Source organism: Hypanus sabinus, chromosome 3 (genome assembly GCF_030144855.1).
Source record: "Hypanus sabinus isolate sHypSab1 chromosome 3, sHypSab1.hap1, whole genome shotgun sequence".
Lineage (NCBI taxonomy): Eukaryota > Metazoa > Chordata > Chondrichthyes > Myliobatiformes > Dasyatidae > Hypanus > Hypanus sabinus.
Window position 1 is genome coordinate 28559227 of NC_082708.1, and position 25602 is coordinate 28584828.

At 42.9% G+C, this 25602-nt stretch overlaps 1 protein-coding gene across 2 annotated transcripts in view; it reads right to left on the reverse strand.

The window, feature by feature from the left end:
- Positions 1–25602, reverse strand: part of LOC132391139 (rho guanine nucleotide exchange factor 17-like) — a 483152-nt gene that overhangs the window by 188260 nt on the left and 269290 nt on the right. For both annotated transcript variants that reach the window (XM_059963957.1, XM_059963956.1), the window contains exon 2: positions 803–880. In XM_059963957.1, coding sequence (XP_059819940.1) covers positions 803–880 — 78 coding nt within the window. The remainder of the gene's footprint in view (positions 1–802; positions 881–25602) is intronic.

Here is a 25602-nt window from a genome sequence, read left to right on the forward strand (position 1 = left end):
AATGTACTATTATGCTGGTGTAATATTAAATATTGCAATATAATATGTACAGTATACTTCCTTAAGTTTTCAAACCTATATGTGAATGGGTCCTAAGGGAACTGACAGGCCAATATTTTCCTTCATGGAAGTAATATATTAGATTTAAGTCATTGGAGTTAGATGCATGCTGAAACTATGGGGCAGATTTACCGACTATGGAAGATGTGCTTGCTTCACAGTCTACAGTGTTTATTCCTTGTCATGGGATTTGGGGAACCAATACCCTGAAATTCTTCTTCAAATGTCAAAAGCCAGCTGCTGTGGCAGCCTGAGTTTTGCAGATCTGAAATAATATGGATAGGAGTATCTGGAATCCAAAATTCCCAACAGTCACAGCATTGAGAAGCTTTCTGTTTGCGTCAGCCGTGGCTCAGTGGGCAGAACTAATCAGGGATTTGTTCGTATTGTGGTTAGGTAATTCAAAAGTGAGGACGATCAAACTTCCCCCCCCCGCCCCGGGTGCTTTTGCACATGAGTAAGTGAGGGCCACAAGGGTCCATTCCTCCACTCCCCCACTGCACACAGTGTCCTAAATACTGAGTCTGGTAGAACCAACATGGCACCTGCAATCACCCAAAGACTTTCCTCTGTGATCCTTCTCCATGGTGTAGGCTAGAAGAGGCTATGGAGAAAGTGGTGGGGAAGCAACTTGCAAATGGGGTTAGAAGCTGACGTGATCACATGTTCCACAATCACTAGCTCTCCCGCAATTTGACAACCATCCCAGTCCAGTCCAGCTAAAGACGTACACACACGATACCTGTATGAGTGTTCGGAGAGACTCCACGTAAGACTGTTCTGCATCCAACAGGGTCATCATGACATGCTTCCTCATATCCTGTGTGAGGAGAAAGAAAACATTATGAGGAATGTCGTCAGTGAAGAGCAAAGCAGGCCGCGACGCCATTGTTATCAGATTCTCGAACAAACACTCCTTGTACAATGTACTCTTGCCCTCACAATCTACCTCATAACCATCTTTCATTTTATCGTTTACCTCCACTGCTCTTTTTCAATGGTTTTTACACTTACTCTGCATTGCTTTTTTTCACCTTATTCCAGCTCACTGCATTGTATAATGATTTGATTTGTATGAACAGAACACAAGACAAGCTTTTCATTGCATCTCCAAAGTTGGAAGCAAATTTATTATTAAAATACGTACACGGCATGAAATACACTGATTCATTTTCTTGCAGGCATTTGCAGTAGAACAAAGAAATTCAGTAGAATAATGAAAAACTACACAAAGACTGACAAGCAACCAGTGTGCAAAAGAAGACAAAATGGTCAAGTACCAAAAAAGATAATAATAACTTGTTTTATTATTTAGACATACAACTTGAAAACAGGCCCTTCCCAGCCCAGTGGCCACCCAGCAATTTAGTACTAGCCAAATCACAAGGCGACTTACAATGACCAGTTTACAATCAGTCATGATGGAATGGCAGAGCAGACTTGATGGGCCGAGTGGTCTAATTCTGCTCTTATGTCTTATGATCTTAACCTACCAACTGGTACGTCTTTGGGAGGAAACCGGAGCACCTGCAGGAAATCCATGCACTTACTGGAAGGATAGACAAACTCCTTAAAGATGGTGCCAGAATTGAGCTCTGAACTCCATTGCCCTGAGCGGTAATAGTGTCACTACCATGGTGCCCCAATAATAATAAATAAGTAAAAATAATAAATAAATAAATATCTTGGTAGATGTGAGAATAATAAAACAAAACCAAACAGCTGGGCAGCAATAATGCTGGCTGGACTTCACTTTGCTGTTACCTTCTTGGAAAGCAGTTTCATGGCATTGTCAATACTCTTCTTTCCAGCCCAGTGGATCATGAATATGACTAACTCTCAGGGGCGTCAGCTGGCTGTGCAGCATCCTCCACTGTCACACACTGTACAACTGGAACGGGAGCCCTGCCTGATCACCCAATCCTGAGTCACTAGGACCGTTTTTAGATTGCTGCCGCTTTTCGAACTTCCAACTCAAGCAGATTGGGAATCAAATCATCAGCATGCCTTATTTGTATGGCTCAAAACCAAAGCCTGGTCTGCCAACTGTGTGAGTGGAAAAATGCCTGCTCCCTCATCTCATTCCAGCAGTCATTGAAACTTCAGTGCAACACGAAAATAAGGAGGCGAAAACTAATTTTAATAATGTTTATTTCTGAAAGCTTACACAAGGCCAGAGATTTGTTGTCCCACCTAAATTCTACACACACAAACCAGCCTCCTGTGTCTACACTTCCCGGTGCATCAGGAAAGTAATCAAAGACCCCCGCCCCCCCCCCCCCCCCACCCTGGACATCCTCTTTTTTCTCCCATTCCATCAGGCAGAAAATACAAAAGCTTATGAACATGCATCACCATGTATCAACAACTTCTATCTCGCTGTTATAAAACTATTGAATGGACCTCCTGTCCATTAGAGATGAATTCTTGATCTAACCATCTACCTCAGGTGGCCCTTGGACTGCACTTTCTGAATAAAGCAGTAACACTACCTCCTGCCTCCTATAACCGCTATTCCTTTGTGCTATCGTGATGTACTTCTGCTTTGCAATGACCTGCACAGGTGGCATGTCCAGCAACATTTTGTATCTCAATGTACAAGTAACAATGAAATCCGATTACCAGTTACATGACTCTGTTATCAAGACTTCACTGGACCCCGGAAAGGAGGTGGAAATGCAGGGGACCAAAGGCAACTTGGTGCCACATCACAGGGCAGAAATAAAAACCCTGAAACACTCTGGCAGCACAATAGAGAAGACGGCCAGGATCAGACAGAGATAGACAACCTTCACTGCTGCTCTAAATGCCAGCGGCATAACAGGCAGTAACTAACTAAAATTCTCAAAGCCATCTTAAATCCCTGATTATTTAAGCATCACCCTGAAACTGTTATTTCATTTAAAACTTTAGGCCAGAGATTAAATGGATCCCATTTGTTCCAGGATCGTGCATTTATTTATTAAACAAGTTGATACAGAAAGTCACAGGAACTGGATCTCAAACCCTTCCAACAAATTTGCAGTCAGTTGTTATTCTGCACTCAATATACAAAATGATAATGAATTAAATTAATTGCTCTGATTTATTGTCATTCTTTAATACACAAGTGTAAAAGGAGGACCAAGTGACTGTTACTCCAGATCCAAAAAAAATCATAATGAGCATAAAAAACATGACAAATATGAATATGAAAGTAATCCTATAAACTAGAAAGTAGAAGTGGCAGTGTATGGGGAGGGGCTGTGGAGAGGAGAGGTTGATGTGGATTAAGTGGTGGGGTGGGTTATTGTTGGAAGTGTGGATCAGCCTTGTAGCTTGGGGGAAAGTAACCCTTTTGGTGTCTATTGGTCCTGGTGTGGATGTTGCGAGCCTCCTCCCCGATGGAAGTGGGGCAAACAGTCCATAAGCAGGGTGGATGGGATCATGATATTGCTGGCCTTTTTCGGACCACAAACGTTGGTGGCTGCTGAAAATATAATCCAAACAAGTTGGGCCTCATGTGGAGCATTTTCTTTCTGCTGCTCTGAGTAAATAGCCGGGATTCCCTTCATTGATTAGGGTCACTATGCTGCTTAATTGGGGCAGGTCACCGATGCCAAACCATTTTCTAACCAGTGTCATTCATATGCACTTGCATTGCCACTAGACAATACACCATACTTCCAGTGAAAGCTCTTTGTGTTGAAAAAGCAGTGATTTTTGTCACTGATAGCTAGAGAGTAATAAACAGCAAGATAATTCAAAACTGGTTTGCTCACTGTCGAGCGAAAATGTATCAGAATTAGAATCAGGTTTATTATCACCGGCATGTGATGTGAAATTTGTTAACTTAGCAACAGCAGTTCAATGCAATCCATAATCTAGCAGAGAGGAAAAAAAATAATAAAATAAAAAATAATAAATAAACAAGTAAATCAATTACATATATTGGATAGATTTTTTTTTAAAACGTGCAAAAACAGAAATATTGTATATTAACAAAAAGTGAGGTAGAGTCCAAAGATTCAATGTCCATTTAGGAATCGGATGGCAGAGGGGAAGAAGCTGCTCCGGAATCGCTGAGTGTGTGCCTTCAGGCTTCGGTACCTCCTACCTGATGGTAACAGTGAGAAAAGGACATGCCCTGGGTGCTGGAGGTCCTTAATAATGGACACTGCCTTTCTGAGACACTGCTCCCTGAATGTGATTTCACTAAAATTAGGAACTATGAAGAATTTGAAAATATCAACGATCAACTTGAATGTTACAATGAAAATAAAGATTTCGAGGATGCAATTGAGAAAACCACGGTCCATTTTCTGAACTAGGAGTCTGCACTGATCTTGTTAATTTATAGTAAATCAAAAGAATATGTCAGCATACACTGGATGAATTTCTCCTTTGATAACTATTAGAAACTGATACACGTTTTCTTTAGTACTGTGGTAGTATTGATAGTGCTTGAATTTATTCTGTATTTCATTGAAATACATAACTTGTTACTCAGTTAAATGATAATTTGTCTTTTTTATATCTTTTGAACTATTTCCATGTAACTTTGGCTAAATGGGGCAGCCACTTAATTGGGCCAAAATATACTGGGGTCAATGTGTCCCAATTAAGCAGAATCCACTGTATTTGAATAATCGTTTTAATAAGTATTACAATATTCAGTTACCAATATAGGTAGCTGCCAGAATCACTTGGTCGCTTTTGAACAAAGCCATGGAAATCCTGAGCCAAGATTACAATGCCTGGTCAAATAAGTTGCGTACTTATTAGAATTTAAACATGGTAAAAAAATACAATCTTCATTGAACAGATTGGGAGTTCAGGTGACAGACTGAATCTAGAGTCAGCTTTATTGCTCCCCTGTGTCTGTAATAACTTTAAAAAAATTACTGCAGTAGTTTTAATTTGGAGGTATATTGTTCACATTAATTTGCAACACCAACAAATTACATTCAATACAACCAGTTGCTGATTACATTTTGACTGTTTAACCCAGCCACCCCAACCTTCATCCCCATCCCCCTCTCCACCCCTCTCTTTCCTCCCCACCCACCAACTGAATAGAAGTGCTTACACAGATAGAGCATTCTCATTTTAACAGAAGATCTTTTAAGTCAGATATCAAATTAGTCCACATTAAGATTGTGTTTGGTCGTGTGTGTTTTTTCCGTAAGGGAAAGGTGGGAGTCATCATCTAGAAGATGTACTGAGGGGTCCATTGGTAATTGTACCCCCGTTAGTTCTGTAAGAGTACTGATAACCTTCCCCCACAAACCAAAAACCCCTGGACATTCCCATACAACATGTATAAAAGAGCCAACGGGTCCGTGAGGACAGAATGAGCAATATGGGTTAGGAACCAGTCCCATTTGATGGTTCACATTAATTTTTGATAACTGACTCATGTTAGGCTTTGGGAGAGTCTCTGATTTACTGGGGAAACTGCTGCACTTTAATAGAAAGTTGTTCATTCAGAAGCTGGTGCCAAGTGATAAGTCCCCACTGGCACACGAGCTGAGCTCTCCTGTTCCAGTTAGCCACTGCAACTGGATTTGTCGAGAGGTCCCATGTGGGCAGCATCAAGTTGGGCTGATGTAGTCCATGTTTAACCTCTCTACAATTCCTTCTCATCCCTGTGAAGAGATCATGAATGTATTTAATAGCCACTAAAGTGTCTGACTTCAAGTACCTCAGGTCAAGAATGATGATTTCGAAGAAGGGCATAAGGATACGGAAGGCGCTGGCATGGAGGGCTATGAATGACATGAAGGAAATCTGGAGATCAAACCTGACCAGAGGGCTCAAAAAGAGGATCTTCATAGCAGTCATAGAGTCCATTCTCATGTACGGATGCAAGACGTGGACACTCACCAAGACCATGTGAAAGTCACCCGATGGTTGCTATACACGAATGTTCTGGATGGCTCTTGACGTGAGTTGGCAACAGCACATGTTGAACGTCGAGCTCTATGACGACCTACCGATGCTCGCTACTAAAATCGAGGCGAGAAGACTGCAACTAGCGGGTCACTGTCTCACCACCCTGAGCTACCTGCCAGCCTAGTCATCACATGGGAGCCCAAGCATGGGAGGATGAACCCTGGGTGCCCTCCCGAGACTATGGTCAACACACTCCTAGAAGATAGCTGCGCGGCTAATGTAGATGAACTGAACACACTGATGAGGGAGAGGGAGGAGTGGTGAGTCCGTCATCGTGCCCGACGCCGGCCCCCTAGGCCTGAGTCGACGTAATGGCAGTGAAGTGTCTGAGAGGAGCTAACATTCTGAATAAAGGCCATCCAGCTCAAATGCTGCCTCTGTTCCTTTCTCCTTAGATGCCATCTAACATATTCGAACTCTTAACCCAAAGCATCCACTATCCCTTTGCTTAGATGGCCGTCTTGGTCTGCATAGATAAGCTGGGCCAGAAGGCCTTTTCCCATGCTCTGTGATTCTCTGCCTTCCATTGAGAGGCCCTGAAACTTATGCTGACAAGCTGATGTGGACCTGCTGGCAAAATCTTGGCTATTACACCTATTCAGATTCCAATGGAAGTCGCAGCAAAATTAGAAAAACAATCAATAGAAGACTTGGAGTAAGGACATAAGATATAGGAGCAGATGTGTAATATCATCCCATTCATGAATGAGACATCCTACTCATGAGTGAGACATCCCATTGATGAGTGGGACATCTTTTGAGATGCTTGCTTGGAAAATTCTACAGCCTGTGGTTTGCTGTTGAGTACTTGTTGAACAGCAGCTTCCATCGTTTCTGTTAATGAAGATGGTAAAGCACCAAGGGTGAGAGTATCCATTAACACAAGAGATTCTGCAGATGCTGGAAATCCAGAGAAATACACACACAAAATGCTGGAGCAACTCAGTGGGTCAGTCAGCAGCAACAGAGCAGGATAAACAGCCGACGTTTCAGGCCAAGACCCTTCATCAGGTCCTGCTGAAGGGTCTAGGCCTGAAATGTTGACTGAAAGAACGCAATTGTTCCCGATTCATGGCAGTGAATTCAAGAATCAAAAGATCAAAATATCTCTATTATCACCAAGTATTTACTCGAGTGTACTAATGAGAGCTCAGGAAGAATGATTATGAGGATCAGTGAACATAAATTTTAAATTTAAATCATTGAGGAATTGGTTGGTAAATAAAGTAGCAGTCACAATGAGAAAGAGTACTCTCTAAACGGCTTCAGAGGACAGCTAGGTGAATTTCTATGGGAGAAAGAGATAAGAGGACATGAGAGAGAATAAAATAATGCAGGGCAGATCGAGGCTTATTCAGAGTGTTAATTAGCCAGAACCACATGCCAGTTTCTGAGCTGTAAATTCTGTGGAGCTTGAGGTATTGGCACAAATCACAGATAAACATAATTCACGGACTGACAGCAGAGACCCACATCAGCAATTCATTCTGCTTCGATTGTCATGAGTTAGCTTCCAGCTTATGTGAGGAAATGTAGAACTGCTCGCAGAACTGAGTGGCTAGATTTACGATGGGATTGAACTGGCGTGCAAATCCGCATTCTGAATAAATGATGGAGCAGATGGAAGGAGGGGGAAATCGGGCAACTTTAACTTAGCATTTCCGTGGCTGGATATACTTCCTGACAAAGTGGACAGTGCTGTTATGTTTAATACAGCATACTAGCATGGCAGTTAGCGCAATGACTCTACAGCGCCAGTGATCATCTATCGGGGGTTCAAATCCCACTGCTGTCCGCAAGGAATTTGTACGTTCTCCCCACTACCGTGTGGTTTTCCTCCAGGTGCTCTGATTTCCTCCCACATTCCAAAAATATGAACTTCGGGCAAGCTATGTTGGTGCCGCAAGTGGGGTGACCCTTGCGGGCTGCCCCTAGCACAATCCTTGGACTGCGTTGGTCGTTACTGTGAAACGACACACTTCACTGCAAGTTTCCATGTATGTGTGACAAATAAAGCTAATCAAAGTTAAACATCTATATAAGGAGTACGGATCATCAACCATTTTGTAGTGCAGTTCATTGAATATTGGCATTCCGTCAGTAGCAGAATTATATCTCATATTTACAAAAGCCCTTGGGACGGTGCATCATCAAAACAATTCTTATGCAACAGCAATACAATTGAGATTAATGAGTGCAAATAAACCAGGCCTTAAAACCCAATCATAATTATTTGCTGGGCCGTGACCTTATTAATCTTCCTGAGGTTGGAAATAAGTTTGGGGCCTGCATCTCCCGGCATTTTACAGGAGTGAGGAGGCAAGACTTCAGTCCAAGCTCTGGTCCATTTTAATGATACGTAATGGTTGAAGAAGGCAGAGACACCACAAAGCACTTTCAATCTGCAATGCATTGTCACCTATCACAACTTTGCCCGGGGTACATTGAAACTTTCAAGAAATATTGAGACCTATCTGACCAAATGCAAAAAAAAAGCAGTATTCCTTTGGGCAGTCTTATTGTGGATTTACTTATTGAGAAACAGCACAGAGTGGGCCCTTCCGGGCCTTCGAGTTGCCCAGCAACCCCCGATTTAACTCTAGTCTAATCACAGGACAATTTACAATGACCAATTAACCTACTAACCAGTATGTCTCTGGACTGAGAGGGGAAACCAGAGCACCCGGGGGAAACCCATGCGATCACAGGGAGGACACAAACTACTGACAGACAGCACTCTACAGACAGACAGACAGCATCCCTTCAATCATCCACAACTCAGAGCATTTTAAGTCATATGCACAATGAGACGTGTAACGAAATGCACTGCTTGCGCCAAATCAACTTAGCAAAGACTGCATCGGGCTGACTCAAGTACCGCCACACTTACGGCGCTAACCGGATCTCTTTGGAATGTGGGAGGAAACCTGAGTGGCCAGAGGAGACCCACCCCGTCACAGTAAAACTTATGACTCCTTACAAACAGCGGCGGAATCAAACCCCAATCTTGCAGCTGCCGCAGTAATAGCATTACACTAACCACAATGCTACCATGCCAATCAGATTGGTAAAACACACACAAACGCCCAAAAGGGAAAAAAAGAAACTTCTAAGAAGTCTCAAACAAAGTGAATATGGGAAAGATGCTTCTCCTGCAGGCTGGTATATTCCGGAGAAACTAGAATTAGGGGACACAATCTCAAAATTAAGACCTGGACCGTTTAGGACAAAAATGAGGAGAGATTTCCTCTTTCAAAGGGGATGAGTATTTTTGTAATTCTCTACCCAAAAAGCTCATGAAAGAAAAATGGAGGGCTATGTGGCAGAGAAGGGATTGATTGATCTTGGAGTGGGTTAAAAGGTCAGCACAACACAGTGAGTCAAAGGGCCTATCTTTCTACCTCGCACTACCACCAACTACATCCCCTACTCAACACTCTCTTCATGATATTCAGTGTGGCCATGGTGCTGACCTCATGCTTGATGACTTATGTTCATTCATCTTTAACAAGATACAAGTCAGGAGTCTCGTTCAATGCTCTCTATCTGCCTGGATGGGTGCAGCTCCAACAACACTCAAGCCTTGAGACCAGCAGTATGTTCACCTGATCCCCATCCAGCACCAGAGTATACATTTCCTCCACTTCAGGTGAAAAGTGGCCACAGTTTGTGCCATCCACAAAAGGCACTGCAACGCCTGTCATTTTACACTCACGGCAGCTCTGTCCATCATTGCTGCTACTACAAAGGACTAGAGTGGCAGGTATACAGGCACACTATCATATGCACATTCCCTTCGTGATCAGCACAACCCAGCTTGGAAATATAAGAACATAAGAACAGAAGAAATAGGAGCAGGAGTAGGCCATCTGACCCATCGAGGCTGGTCTGCCATTCAATAAGATTATAGCTAATCTGCCCATGGTCTCATCTCCACCTCAATGCCTTTTCCCCACAACCTTTAATTCCCCTACTATGCAAAAATCTATCCAACCTTGTCTTAAATATATTTACTGAGGTAGTCTCCACTGCTTCATTGGGCAGAGAATTCCACAGATTCACCACCCTCTGGGAAAAGAAGTTCCTCCTCATCTCCCTCCTAAATCTACTCCCCTGAATCTTGAGGCTACATCCCCAATTTCTTCACCATTCCTTCATTATTGCTAGGTCTTAAGTCCAGAAACTCCCTCCACAACAGCACTGCAAGAGTATCTTCACCATTCCCCTTGCAAATGGGGTTCAAGAAAATGACTCACTGCACCCCCAAACCCCCACCCCTACCATTCTCAAGGTCAAAGCCGATCCTGAGAAATGAGTGAATGAAAGAAACATAATAAGGATGATAGAGTTCACAACAGATGTCAAACCTGATTTTTTTATGCATTATATAATACATTAAACCTGATTCTGATTAGTAAGGGCGTCAAAACTTACAGAGAGAAGGAAGACAAAATGGGGTTCAGAGGGAAAATAAATCAGCTATGATTAAATGACAGGGCAGACTTGGAGGGCCGGACAGGCTAATTCCACTCTGATGCTTTATGGCTTTCTGATCTCATAGTCCCCATTCCAGCCATCTGGTCACTCACAGCAGATTGGGGCAGGTCCAAATTAAAATCGCTCTCAGCAGAACCAGATTAACAAACTATACTTCTGTCCCAAATTAAAATCAGAAAAAAATTGAATGCACACTGCAAGGAAAGCTGAAATACTTAGCAAAAACAATTTCTTCTGATATTTATCCGGGGAGGGGGAGGGGGAGGGGGAGAGGGAGAGGGAGAGAGAGAGAGAGAGAGAGAAATAAATTATTTTTTTTGCAGAAAAAGAATCAGAGTTGGTAACTTATTTATACTATTAATTTCATAAATTGCCATGAGAAGGAAAGAGCAATTTAAATTAGTAAGACTGGCTGCGCTCCACACTATTAGTCCATGATGATTGTTATTGTAAAAGTAAGGACTTAATTTCAACTTAATTTCAACCCAGGCTGTTCAACTACAACAATGTAGGCCAATGCTTGCAACCCATGCTATCTTAATGCTTGGGATTCAGCAAAGCTGCCTCTTGGTGTTCTTGTACCTTCTTAAATCTTGCCTTCCAAGATGATAACTTTGGGCACTCTGTTGTTTTCTACATGAAGCATACAAAATCTTGTGGAGACTTGGAGCCACAATTAAAAACTGGTGCCAATCAAGGTTAGAAGTCCATTTAACTTGGAATTTTTACTTGTAAGCCCGGGGGTGCTCAAGTGGGCATCCCACAGGCCCTAAACCTCACTCTTTCCAGACACAAAGGCCAAGAACACTACCTCCACAGTTTAGGACTGTCATTAGGGACTTTTGCTTGGTTCCCCAATTTACCCTTCACTTCCTCATTTAAAATTTAATTGAGGTTCTGGGGAAAAGTTGCCCATTCCACACATTGGTGCTGTTGTCTCAACTTTCCACTGGCCCCAGTCAGACAGACATACTTTATTGATCCCGAGGGAAACTGGGTTTCGTTACAGTCCTTTGAGACATCACATTCCTGATCGTGGTTAAAAAGAGGCTGAGGTTTGTTGTGTTCAATATTGAGGGATAGGGCAGAGAGACACCTGGAGGCAAGCCTAGCAGTATCTTCAACTGAACTTTATTGATACTCTGCTTGTGCAGTATGAGAACTCATTACTCCATGATTACCAATCACAACAAGGCTTGTGATGAATGGCCTGCATTGAAATGATACTGTTCCAGACTCATTGATCTGCATGCTTACCTTCAAGTCAAATGGAAGCCCTATCTATCGACATATAAATAGGCAAGGAGTTGAGCTGCCCATTGCCTAAAGGGCCATCTTGTCATCTCTTTTTATGCAAGGTTCAGACATTGTCACTATTAACAGCAAATAGTTATTATACTCCATTGTAGCAAGCATTGAGTCACATCCTAGAGTAACAATTATCCTGTATGACTGAGCTTAGAGATCATTGAGAATCAAAGGCACCACAGCGTGCACAATGTAGGAATATTGCAATTCATGGCTGCTTTCTATTTCTAACCATCTCAAAGGAAGGTCCTCAGTAATAGGCTGGGTTTCCTTCTGATGTTGATTCCCTCTTCACTGCTGCAAGAGCTGTCAAACCTTCTGCAGTCACCAGACAGCAAAATGCCTGCCACTGATCCAAAGACTGCACTGGTCCTACGCCTGATCTATGTTTAGACCGTATGTGTAAATGAACATTTGGGAGAGCAATGGGTTGGATCTCCGGGATGTTACAGGACCGCAGGCATCGTCAGCCCTGTGGGAAATCAGTCTGCAGTTGTATCATTGCATCTTGCAGGGAAATCGGAATGGCCACGTTAAATGTCCTTGTCTGACCACACATTGCCCTTGGTTGGCTGAGGGTTTATTTAAATGTAATGCTAGGGAGCTTCACTTTTGCATCTCAGGAACAGAACGCTGTCGTCACCTGGGGTGAACCTGTACTGGTTGCTAAGAGTGCAAGTGATCGCAGAGTATTCCAAAAAAATAGCGGCTTTGCTTTTAGTGCTCTTCTGCCAAAATGATCACTAATAGAGGATGATTAACTGTCTATCATAGATAATTTATTTTTAGCAATGGGTTATATCAGATTCAAATTTTTTATCACATGTACATCAAAACATACATTGCAATGTGCCATTTGCATTAACAACCAACACACCCGAGGGTACGCTGGGGCAGCCCACAAGTGTCGCCACACTGTCTGGCACCAACATGGCATGTCCACAATGTTCAGCTGAAAAGCTCAAACAACGCAACCACAATGACAGAACAAAACAAGGCAACAACAGCAAAAGAAACCCATTTCCCATTCTCCCACACACAAGGACTGGCCTCCGCCTTCAGCCCTACAGTCCCTGGCACCAGACTCTCAGACATCAATTTCCAGTCCCTGGACAGACTCACATACTCAACTTCCAGGCCTCTACATCTAGACTCCACATCTTCAGACTTGAACCTTTTGGGCTTTCTGCCTTTGGAATCCCAGACTTTGGTCTTACAGTCTAGCAGAGATTATGTTTTTTCTCATTTGATGTATGTTGGCCTAGTGGCTCATTCCTTATTGTCTTTGAACTGCTGAGGGACTTCTGGTCAAAGTACTCCCATGAGCTGACTCCCAAAGCAGCAATCTCCTCAACCTCAAATAGTTTTCAACTAAGTAGTCTGCCAAGGTTCGTTCCTGGGAATGTTTTGGGATCAACAGGAACAGGAGGAGGCCATTCTGTATTTCCAGTTCCATTCTCATACCTGGTACATTGTTATTGGTGCTCCTCCTTAACAAAATTATCTACTGTAATTCTGAAAGCTCTAGCATTCTTGGTTGCAACATGTCTTCCAACAATGTATTTTACATGGCATGCATTGAGTTTAATGTTATTAAAACACAGTGTCAGAACACTCACTCCATGCTGGGTCATTTCCTTGCTTTGCCAGTGGCCACCTAACTTCTACTCTGTGCTCAGCACACAACTGTTATTGTAGTCTCTTTGTAAAAAGACTGCATTACATGCAAAGCAGTGTGTCCCAGGCAGCACTGTTCTCATGCCCGTTTGGATTTAATACATCATATCAAAATTCTGCACTAAAATACCATAATTTTATACTAAGTATGAGTAAATAACTTATGAACTTAATATAAATGAATTCTGATGAGTAATATGCTATCTGCAAGACTCTTGCCAACTGAATAACGATTAAGTTATTACCCATTGAACCTTACAGCATTGCTACTCTTCATTCCATTTTAACCAATTTAGTAAACAAATTAAATAAGTATTGTAGTAATTCTCTTCCTAATTCAAGCAGTCTGATATCAAATGAAGTGCATATAAAACCAATAACTCTATCTTCAAAAGAAAGATTATTACAAGCCATGACTGCAAAGGGGTGCCAGAGCAAGGACATCATTGGAATAAAGAACCAGTGCTGAAACAAACAATGTAGGACTAACGAGCTCTTCTGGAGTGCCCCCCTCCAGTTTCAAACCCAGTGTCATCAAACATCCTAAGCACAAGAGATTCTGCAGATGCCAGAAATCTAGAGAAAACACACAAAATGCTAGAGGAACTCAGCAGCGCAGGCAGAATCTATGCGAATGAATAAAGTGTCAATTGTCTATTCCCCTGCAATCACTTCAATGAGAGTTTTCCGGACAGGACCTACAGTGAGGTCATTACACTGAGGATACTGGAAGAGAGAAAGGGGGTGATGATGAGGAAGGAAAGGATGCTTGAAGTACAGGAGACCCAAGGGGATGTACCTCTCGTAAACAGGTTCACCCTCTTGGAAGCTGTCAGGACAGAAGATACTGTCAGTCTGAGAGGCGGACAGATCTGTGAGCTGAAAATTGGTGCAGAAGCAGAGCTGAGGAGTCAGACATCAGGAAGAGCCGTGGTAGTAGGGGACTCCATAGTAAGAGGTACGGAAAGGGGTTTCTGCGGCAACAGGTGAGATTTAAGGATGGTGTGTTGCCCCCCTGGTGCTAGGATCCAGGACATCATGGACTGATTGCAGGGAATCCTCAAGGGTGAAGGTGAACAGCCAGAAGTGGTAGTGCATGAAGGCACAAATGACATCGGGAAGAAGAGGAAGGACATTCTGCAGCGGGACTTCAGAGAACTTGGAAGAAGTCTGAAAAGCAGGACTTCCAGGGTGGTTATCTCTGGTTTGCTTCCAGTTCCTTGTGCTGGAGAGGGCAGGAGATAATGGATCTGAATGTGCGGCTGAGGAACTGGTGCAGGAAGCAAGGATTTGCATTCTTGAACAGGTACTTTGTGTCTTCCTTAATGAAGACAGATCCAATCTCCCAGATGTAATAGTGGCCAAAGGAACTAGGGTAAAGGATGAACTGAAGGAAATTTATATTAGGCAAGAAACGGTGTTGGATAGACTGAGTCTGAAGGCTGATAAGTCCCCGGGACCTGATGGTCTGCATCCCAGGGTACTTAAAGAGGTGGCTCTAGAAATCGTGGATGCATTGGTAATCATTTTCCAATGTTCTATAGATTCGGGAACAGTTCCTGCTGATTGGAGGGTGGCTAATGTTGTCCCACTTTTCAAGAAAGGAGGGAGAGAGAAAACAGGGAATTATAGACCAGTTGGCCTGACATCAGTGGTGGGAAAGATGCTGGAGTCAATTATAAAAGAGGAAATTACGACACATTTGGATAGCAGTAGAAGGATCAGTCCGAGTCAGCATGGGTTTATGAAGGGAAAATCGTGCTTGACTAATCTTCTGGAGTTTTTTGAGGATGTAACTATGAAAATGGACAAGGGACAGCCAGTGGATGTAGTGTACCTGGACTTCCAGAAAGCTTTTCATAAAGTTCCACATAGGAGATTAGTGGGCGAGATTAGTGGGCAAAATTAGGGCACATGGTATTGGGGGCAGAGTACTGACATGGATTGAAAATTGGCTGGCTGACAGGAAACAGAGTAGCGATTAATGGGACCCTTTCAGAATGGCAGGCTGTGACCAGTGGGGTACCGCGAGGTTTGGAGCTGGGACTGCAGCTGTTTACAATATACATTAATGATTTTAGATGAAGGGATTAAAAGTAACATTAGCAAATTTGCTGCTGATACAAAGCTGGGTGGCAGTGTGAAATGTCAGGAGGATGTTATGAGAATGCAGGGTGACTTGGACAGGTTGGGTGAGTGGGCAAATGTATGGCAGATGCAGTTTAATGTGGATAAATGAGGTTATCCACTTTGGTGGCAAGAACAGGAAGGCAGATTACTATCTAAATGGAGTCAAGTTAGGAAAAGGGGAAGTACAATGTGATCTAGGTGTTCTTGTACTTTAGTCAATGAAAGCAAGCATACAGGTACAGCAGGCAGTGAAGAAAGCTAATGACATGCTACCCTTTATGACAAGAGGAATGGAGTATAGGAGTAAAGAGGTCCTTCTGCAGCTGTACAGGGCCCTGGTGAGACCCCACCTGGAGTATTGTGCACAGTTTTGGTCTCCAAATTTGAGGAAGGATATTCTTGTTATTGATGGAGTACAGCGTAGGTTCACAAGGTTAATTCCCGGAATGGCGGGACTGTCATATGTTGAAAGATTGGAGTGACTGGGCTTTTATACACTGGAATTTAGAAGGATGAGAGGGGATCTGATTGAAACATATAAGATTATTAAGGGATTGGACACACTGGAGGCAGGAAGCATGTTCCCGCTGATGGGTGAGTCCAGAACTGGAGGCCACAGTTTAAGAATAAGGGGTAGGCCATTTAGAACAGAGAGGCAGAAAAGCTTTTTCACCCAGAGAGTGGTGGATATGTGGAATGCTCAGCCCCAGAAGGCAGTGGAGGCCGTCTCTGGATACATTCAAGAGAGTTAGATAGAGCTCTTATAGATAGTGGGGTCAAGGGATATGGGGAGAGGGCAGGAATGGGGTACTGATTGTGTATGATCAGCCATGATCACAGTGAATGGCGGTGCTGGCTAGAAGGGCCGAATAGCCTACTCCTGCACCTATTGTCTATTGTGGGAAATCTCAAACTATTGGTTTGGGTATTACCACTTCTTTCAGACCTGAGGAAAGTTCTGGAAACCGTCCAGATCATTAATCAAGCTCCTCATTCCTCTTGACTAAGCCCTTGACTATGACTTAATGCCAGTTGAGGTAGTATTCTTGACATTTAATGGCTATATCACCTTTGACTCTAACACTAGTGTATAATCTACCCTGCACACATTTTACAAACTCCAAACCATTCTGTAAAAGTTGCTGGATGGTTTGGAAGTTGTAAAATGTGTGCAGGATGGTTTCTTTTTTTTACAGCAAATCATAGAGGTACAGACTAGAGAAGGGGCAGTGTTGGATCTCCTGTTAGGGAATGAGATGGGTCAGGCGACAGATGTATGTGTTGGAGCAGTTTGGGTCCAGTGATCCCAATGTCATTAGTTTCAATATAATTATGGTGAAGGATAGGACTGGACCCAGGGTTGAGATTTCTGATTCGAGAAAGGCTAACTTTGAGGAGATGCGGAAGGATTTAGAAGGAGTGGATTGGGACCATTTGTTTTATGGGAAGGATGTAATAGAGAAATGAAGGTTATTTAAAGGAGAAATTTTGAGGGTGCAGAATCTTTATGTTCCTGTTAGGTTGAAAGGAAAGGTTAAAAGTTTGGGAGTGCCATGGTTTTCAAGGGATATTGGAAACTTGGTTAGGGAAAAAGAGGGATGTCTACAATAAATATAGGCAGCATGGAGTAAATGAGGTGCTCAAGGAATATAAAGAATGTAAAAAGAATCTTAAGAAAGAAATTAGAAAAGCTAAAAGAAGATACAAGGTTGCTTTGGCAAGTAAGGTGAAAATAAATCTGAAGGGTTTCTATAGTTATGTTAATAGCAGAAGGATAGTGAGGGATAAAATTGGCCCCTTACAGAATCAGAGTGGACAGTAATGTGTGGAGCTGAAAAGAGATGGGGGAGATTTTGAACAATTTCTTTCCTTCACTATTCACTAAGGAGAAGGATATTGAATTGTGTAAGGGAAACCAGTAGGGAAGTTATGGAAACTATGACAATTGAAGAGGAGGAAGTACTGGCGCTCTTAAGGAATACAAAAGTGGATAAATCTCCGGATCCTGACCAGATTTTCCCTAGGACCTTGAGGGAAGTTGGTGTAGAAATAGCAGGAGCTCTGACAGAAATATTTCAAATGTCATTAGAAACAGGGATGGTGCCAAAGGATTGGCATATTGCTCATGTGGTTCCATTGTTTAAAAAGGGTTCCAAGAGTAAACCTAGCAATTATAGGCCTGTCAGTTTGATGTCAGTGGTGGGTAAATTAATGGAAAGTATTCTTAGAGATGGTATATATAATTATCTGGATAGATCGGGTCTGATTAGGAATAGTCAGCATGGATTTGTGTGTGGAAGGTCATGTTTGACAAATCTTACTGAATTTTTTGAAGCGGTTACGAGGAAAGTTGACAAGGGTAAAGCAGTGGATGTTGTCTATATGGACTTCATTAAGGCCTTTGACAAGGTTCTGCACGGAAGGTTAGTTAGGAAGGTTCAATATTAATGTAGAAGTAGTAAAATGGATTCAACAGTGGCTGGATGGGAGATACCAGAGAGTAGTGGTGGATAACTGTTTGTCAGGTTGGAGGCTGGCGACTAGTGGTGTGCCCCAGGAATCTGTACTGGGTCCAGTGTTGTTTGTCATATACATTAATGATCTGGATGAGGGGGTGGTAAATTGAATTAGTAAGTATGCAGATGATACTAAGGTAGGTGGCGTTGTGGATAATGAAGTAGGTTTTCAAAGCTTGCAGAGAGGTTTAGGCCAATTAGAAGAGTGGGCTGAAAGATGGCAGATGGAGTTTAATGCTGATAAGTGTGAGGTGCTACATTTTGGTAGGAATAATCCAATAGGACATGCATGGTAAATGGTAGGGCATTGAGGAATGCAGTAGAACAGAATGATCTAGGCATAATGGTGCATAGTTCCCTGAAGGTGGAATCTCATGTGGATAGGGTACTGAAGAAAGCTTTTGGTATGCTGGCCTTCATAAACCAGAGCATTGAGTATAGGAGTTGGGATGTAATGTTAAAATTGTACAAGGCACTGGTAAGGCCAAATTTGGAGTATTGTGTACAGTTCTGGTCACTGAATTATAGGAAAGATATCAACAATAGAGAGAGTACAGAGAAGATTTACTAGAATGTCACCTGGGTTTCAGCACCTAAGTTACAGGGAAAGGTTGAACAAGTTAGGTCTTTATTCTTTGGAGTGTAGAAGGTTGAGGGTGTACTTGATAGAGGTATTTAAAATAATGAGGGGGATAGATTGAGTTGACGTAGATAGACTTTTTCCATTGAGAGTAGGAGAGATTCAAACAAGAGGACATAATTTGAGAGTTAGGGGGCAAAAGTTTAAGGGTAACACGAGGGGGAATTTCTTTACTCAGAGTGGTAGCTGTGTGGAATGAACTTCCAGTAGAAGTGGTAGAGGCAGGTTCGGTATTGTCATTTAAAGTAAAATTGGATAGGAAAGGAATGGAGGGTTATGGGCTGAGTGTGGGACTAGAAGGGCCAAGATGGCCTGTTTCCATGCTGTAATGGTTATATGGTATGATTTCTTTTCACACTAGGCAGACAGACAGTAAGAATGAAAGGCCTTTTGCATGTACATGATTTCAGAATATCCCACGTGATATTAATTTGAAGTGCAGTCATTGCTGTTTTGCAGAGCAACAAGAAAATTGGCCTCAATACGATAATGGCTGAACTACCTCAGGCTGCAGTTCCTCCTCTAAGCCAGTTTCCAACAGCACTCAATCCACCAATTTTTTTCCCCCAAAAATATATCGATCTCCACCGTAAATATTTCTAATGACTATTCTCCACAACTGTCCTGGGTACAGAATTCCAGTGAACTCCACACTTTGCAAGAAGATATTTCAGCGTAATTTGACCAGATCTTATCTTGAAACTGTCTTGTTTCTGACTTTCCATTGTTGTGGCAATTTCTCCCCAATCCTCTTTTCCCATTTCCCATTCTAGTTCCTCTCTCACCCATTCTCTTGTCCTCACCTGCCCATCACCTCCTGGTGCCCTTTCTATCCCTTTCTTCCCCTCCTATCAGATTCCTTCTTCAGCCCTTTACCTCTTTCACCTATCACCTCTCAGCTTACTTCATCCACCCACCTTCCCCCTTACTTGGTTTCACCTATCACATGACAGGTTGTATTCTTCCTGCTCCCCCCACCTTTTTTTTTCTGGCTTGTTCCCACTTCCTTTGCAGAGCTGATGAATGGTCTCTCCCAACACCTCAACTGTTTATTCACCTCCATAGCTGCTGCCTGACTTGCAGAGACGCTCCAGCACTTTGTGTGTGTGTTGCTTTGTATTTCCAGCATCTGCAGAACCTCTTGTGTTTTGTAACTCCAAAACATTAAAGTAATTGAAAGGAAAACAAGAGAGTCTGAAATGATCCATATCCTAGTTGGCTCTACTTTAGCTAGACACACACATAACACGTGGTAGTCTCATGACGTATAAAATCCACTTATTTTTACAAATAACCTGCAATTAATTATTTTAACAAAGAATGCTTAATCAACATGTTTACGAGGTAACATAAATATTGTTGTTGTTGAGTGCCATCAAGTTGACATTGACCCATGGCAACCATATGGATAACGTAGTTGTCTATAGGGTTTCTGTGGCCAAGATACAGAAGTGAATTGCCAGACCTTTCTTCTGCACAGATACTGCTGCTGCCCAGGTTGGGACCCGACCAGATTTGAACTCAGGACCATCTGCCTCAAAGACCGTTGCTGATCCCACTACACCACCGGCCCACTCAAATATCACTGAAAAACTAAATACGCACTTATCATCTACTCTGTCATGCCCCTTAGGACTTTACATGTTCCAATAAAATCACCTCCCCTTCTAAACCAGCAGTACCCAACCTTTCTTACGCTATGGACCACTACCATTAACCGAGGGGTCCATGGACACCAGGTTGGGAACCTCTGATCTAAACTCTGAAAAATACCAAGCCCAGAGCAACTGGTGGCCCAACGTACAAAAACCACAAAGCTCCAGGAGGCAAAAATCCTTTTAATTGTCACATCTTAAGACCACTTAGATACTTTCATCTTAAATCAGTCCTGAATAGAACCTTCCATGTTTGAGAATAAGGAGGTCCATGAGTTCTCTCAATCCATTATTAAAATGTAATTCCTGTGAATAATGTGAAATACTGCTGATTTCCCCTCTACAGACAGGCTCTTCCACCAATAGATCACATTGCCTCTGCTTTTAGTATCCATATCAGTAATAAGTAACTAAGGAGAAATAAAGGATTACATTCTCATGCACCACTTCTCACAAGTAGCATGTGACTTAAAGGAGGAAATGATCAAAACAGGATTAGATTTATCACTGATACACACTGTGATTTTTTTTGTTTTGTGGCAGCAATACAATGCAAGACATAAAAATCGCTATAAGCTACAAAAATAAATTGTACGAGACAAATAATGAGGGAGTGTTCATGGAGTGCTCAGAAATCTGATGGCAGAGAGGAAGAAGCTGTCCTAAATTGTTGAGTGTGGGTCTTCAGGCTGCTGACCAGTAGGAACTGAGCACAAGCGAGAAAAGCAGCTACACACACCCACCTTCAGATGTATCCCCAGGCTCACAGCAGGGTGACTGACTCGTAATTACCCCTCAAGCCAGTTTCACAAGCCTCAGCACCCCAAAGCAGTTTGGGATAGGCAACGAACACTGGCTTTGCCAGAGTCACCCATATCTTGTGCAAAATTAATCCAGTTTGGAGGGTAAAGGAAGCTTTTTGAGGCATAAAGTGAGAACAGGAAGATAAAAACACAAAATACTGGAGAGGCACAAGAGACCTGCTGGAGGAACTCAGCAGGTCAGACAGCATTTGTGATGGGGGGGGTGGGTGTGTGGGGAGGAGGGGAAGGAACTGTCAACGTTTCAGATTGAAACCATACATCAGGGTGGAGGGGAGAGATTGCCAGTAGGAAAGAGGACAGTGGGAGGGGTGAGACAGGGCCCAGGGGAGATGGGTGGACTGAGGAGGGGTGAAGGATGACTGCCAGGTAACGGATGAGGAGGGACAGATTAGGGAGACAGAGGAAGGTGGGGAGAGGGAGTGTTAAGGTGGAGACCACTATGAGGGCAATAAGCAGGAACACAAAGACTACCAAGTACTGGAACCTAACAAATAAGGAAGGCGATAAGGAGAACCACAGGGAGAGAGATGAAGGCGAGGTGGATCCAGAAACAGATGGGCTTGTGTTGGGCTGGGGAGATCGTTGGTGGCGTGAGCTGGTGGGCGATATGTGTCGTCCTTCCAGCTACATTAGCGGTATAAATGAATTTAAGGATAAAGATCAAAGGTGGTTAAACTACCAGATTAGCAGAATACATCAGACCAGTGATCCAGGGACAGGAAGGAATATGGGACATTTCAATTAAATCAAACGAACTTTACAAAACCAGGCCCAGTAGTGGTAAATATAAAGCAAGTCCTTTGCCACTGAAACCCAGCTGGTTCAGTCTTGTCTTTTTATGGAAGGAATATACAATCCTCAGCCAAAGTCAAAGTCAAATTTACTGTCATATGCAAAAAGCACATGTACGTACAGGTGTGATGAAAAACTTACGTGCAGCAGTATCTCAGACACACGATATCAGATAAGCAGCATTCACAAAAAGAAAGTAGAAATTATGTCCCCATTCCCATTTCAGCATGTCTTTCCTTGGCCTCCCCTCATGCATGATGAGGCCAACTTCGGGTTGGAGGAGCAACACCTTATATTCCATCTAGGTAGCTTCCAGCCAGGTGGCATGAATATTGATTTCTCCTTCTGGTAAAAGAAAAGCCCTGCCCCTTGCCTCTTCTTCTAATCCCCAGTCTGGTCTCTTATCTCTTCTCCCTGTGTATCCCTCTCCTCCTCCTCCATCCCATCCTGCTGTGGTCCATTCTCCTCTCCTATTAGATTCCTTCCTCTCCAGCTCTTTACCTTTCCTATCACCTTCTCGCTATCTTCCTTCCCCTCACCCCACACCTCTTTATTCTGGCATCCTTCCCCTTCTTTTTCAGTCCTGAGGAAGGGTCTCGGCATAAAATATCAAATGTTTATTCAATTCCATAGGTGCTGCCTGACCTGCTGAGTTCATCCAGCATTCTGTGGGTGTTGCTTTGGATTTTCAGCATCTGCAGAATTTCTCATGTTTATAATTATGTCTCTATCTGATTCCAGAATATGAGTGCAGGCTGACAAGAAATATAAAAATAGTCTAAGAGCATCTACACATAAATGAAAAAAGGAGTGCTGTTGGCAGACCTGGCTTCCTTAGACACAGATATATATGTAAGTAGAAAAATGGAATAAGGGGACCCAGAAATCTCCCAGGATGAATTGAGAGCTAAGGGTCCATTACAAACGAGGAAACATAAGAAACCAGCATTGGTTGAATAACATTCAAGGTATTCATAAACCTAGAAAGTGACATATCCCAAAGGCATCTGACAGGTTTGAAAGTTTTTGTGATAGTTGAGGTTCTGACAATAGACAATAGATGCAGAAGTAGACCATTTGGCCCTTCGAGCCTGCACCGCCATTCTGAGATCATGGCTGATCATCTACTATCAATACCCGGTTCCTGCCTTCTCCCCATATCCCTTGATTCCCCTATCCATAAGATACCTATCTAGCTCCTTCTTGAAAGCATCCAGAGAATTGGCCTCCACTGCCTTCTGAGGCAGTGCATTCCAGACCCCCACAACTCTCTGGGAGAAGAAGTTTCTCCTTAACTCTGTCCTAAATGACCTACCCCTTATTCTCAAACCATGCCCTCTGGTACTGGACTCTCCCAGCATCTGGAACATATTTCCTGCCTCTATCTTGTCCAATCCCTTAATAATCTTATATGTTGCAATCAGATCCCCTCTCAATCTCCTTAATTCCAGCGTGTACAAGCCCAGTCTCTCTAACCTCTCTGCGTAAGACAGTCTGGACATCCCAGGAATTAACCTCGTGAATCTACGCTGCACTTCCTCTACAGCCAGGATGTCCTTCCTTAACCCTGGAGACCAAAACTGTACACAATACTCCTGGTGGTCTCACCAGGGCCCTGTACAAATGCAAGAGGATTTCCTTGCTTACTAACTTCCAAAATTCTCCAGTGGCTCCGGCGGAATGGAAGGTAGCAAATGGATTGACATCGACCATGATATCAGCAGTTGGGAAAGTGCTGGGGTCTATCTGAAAGAATATAATATTAGAAAATAATATGATTGAACAGTCAACATGAACAAAAAAATTGGAATCATGATTGACTAAGCAATTGAAATTCGTTGATGATGTATCTCTATCAGCAGCGAAAAGGATGTCAGATGTGGCAGACTTGGATTTTCTGAAGACTTTCAGTAATGTTCCTCACAGGAGGTTGGTGAACAAGGTTACAGAAGGTTGAACATTTGTTCAACAGGGAATAAAAGAGTAGGAATGACAATATCCTTCCTGAACTGGCAGTCCGTAACTGGCCAGGTGCCCCCGGGCCCAAGCATTCGCAATAAGTGTCTGTAATTTGGCTGAGGAAATCAAATTAGACAAATTCAGCTGATGACATGAAACTAAATGAGATTACGAGTGGTGATGTGAACACAAAGAGGCCTCAAAAGGATACCGACAGCCTCGGTGAATGGGCAGCAACATGGAAAATTGTGGCAGTAACCACACCAGTTAAAATGGTGAGCATTTTTTAACAGGCAAGAGATTGGGAAATATTGAATTTCAAAGGTATCTTTACAGACACAACCAATACAAAGTGCAGGAGGCAGACAGAAAGGCAAATTCGATGTAAGAGAATTTGAGTACAGTAGTAACAATGTCTCAATATAATTGTAAAGGATCTGGGAGAGACCACTACTGCAATATTTTATACAATTTTGATCACTTCACCTAAAGAACTAGATACTTAAACACGAGAAATTCTGCAGATGCTGGGAACCCGAAGCAACCCGCACAAGTTCTGGAGGAACTTGGACAGCATTCGTGGAAATTTACAAACAGTTGCCTTTTTGGGCCAAGGCCCTTCTTCTGTTGAGACAGTACAGTGAAGATTCACCAGCTGGGTTCCTTCGGAGGGTCTGCCACGTGAGGTGAGATTCTACAAAATAGGCTGTGTTCTCTAAGTAAATAAGAGATGGCCTCACTGAGACATACAAAATATTTATTATACAGGGTATAGAGGGGAGAATGTTTTCCCTGGCTAAGAAACCCAGAACTAGGAGTCACGATAGTGACAATGGATCACTCTAAGTCTCTAAATGAACGGTAGGCCATTCATTCATCTATCTATCTAGATACCTACCTACTCATCTATTTTATTAGAACACTGTGGAATAGACACTCTGGTCCTTCAAGCCATCCTCAATTTAATCCTAGTCTAATCACAAGACAAATTTATAATGACCACGTCTTTGGACTGTGGGAGGAAACCGGAGCACCTGGAGGAAACCCACATGGTCATGGGGAGAATGTACAAACTCCTCACAGGGAGCAGAAAGCATTGAACCCCGGCCTCCTGTACTGTACAGCGTTGTGCCAGCCACTACTCTGCCGTGCCACTGTGACTGAATTGAAGAGAAATTTCTTCAGTACCTTTGGCTGGTGAATTCTCTACTGAGATTGTAGAGGTTGAGTCACTGATTCCATTTAGACCAGAGATTGATAGAGTGATGGATATAGGGGCTTGACTCAGGTAGGAAAATGGTTTTGCTGAAACTGAGTATGAGACAGAGCAGGCCTGAAGGGCCGAATGGTCCAAACACAAGGTTGACTGTTAACTACCTCCTGAAGGACAAAGAGCTAGAACAAACGTTAGAAAGCCGATCACTTCCAGCTGCAGTAATTCACCCTTGCAGGGAGAAACAAAAAAAAGCAGCAACAGCAATATTAAGAGGTAGCTGTTCCTCATGCCTCAGTTGGCAGGAGGGCTTGCAGAAAACATCTCACCTCAATATATTCTGTTCTAGCTACATCTTATTCCTTCTCATGAATTTTTTGCGGTGGTTCTTACAACT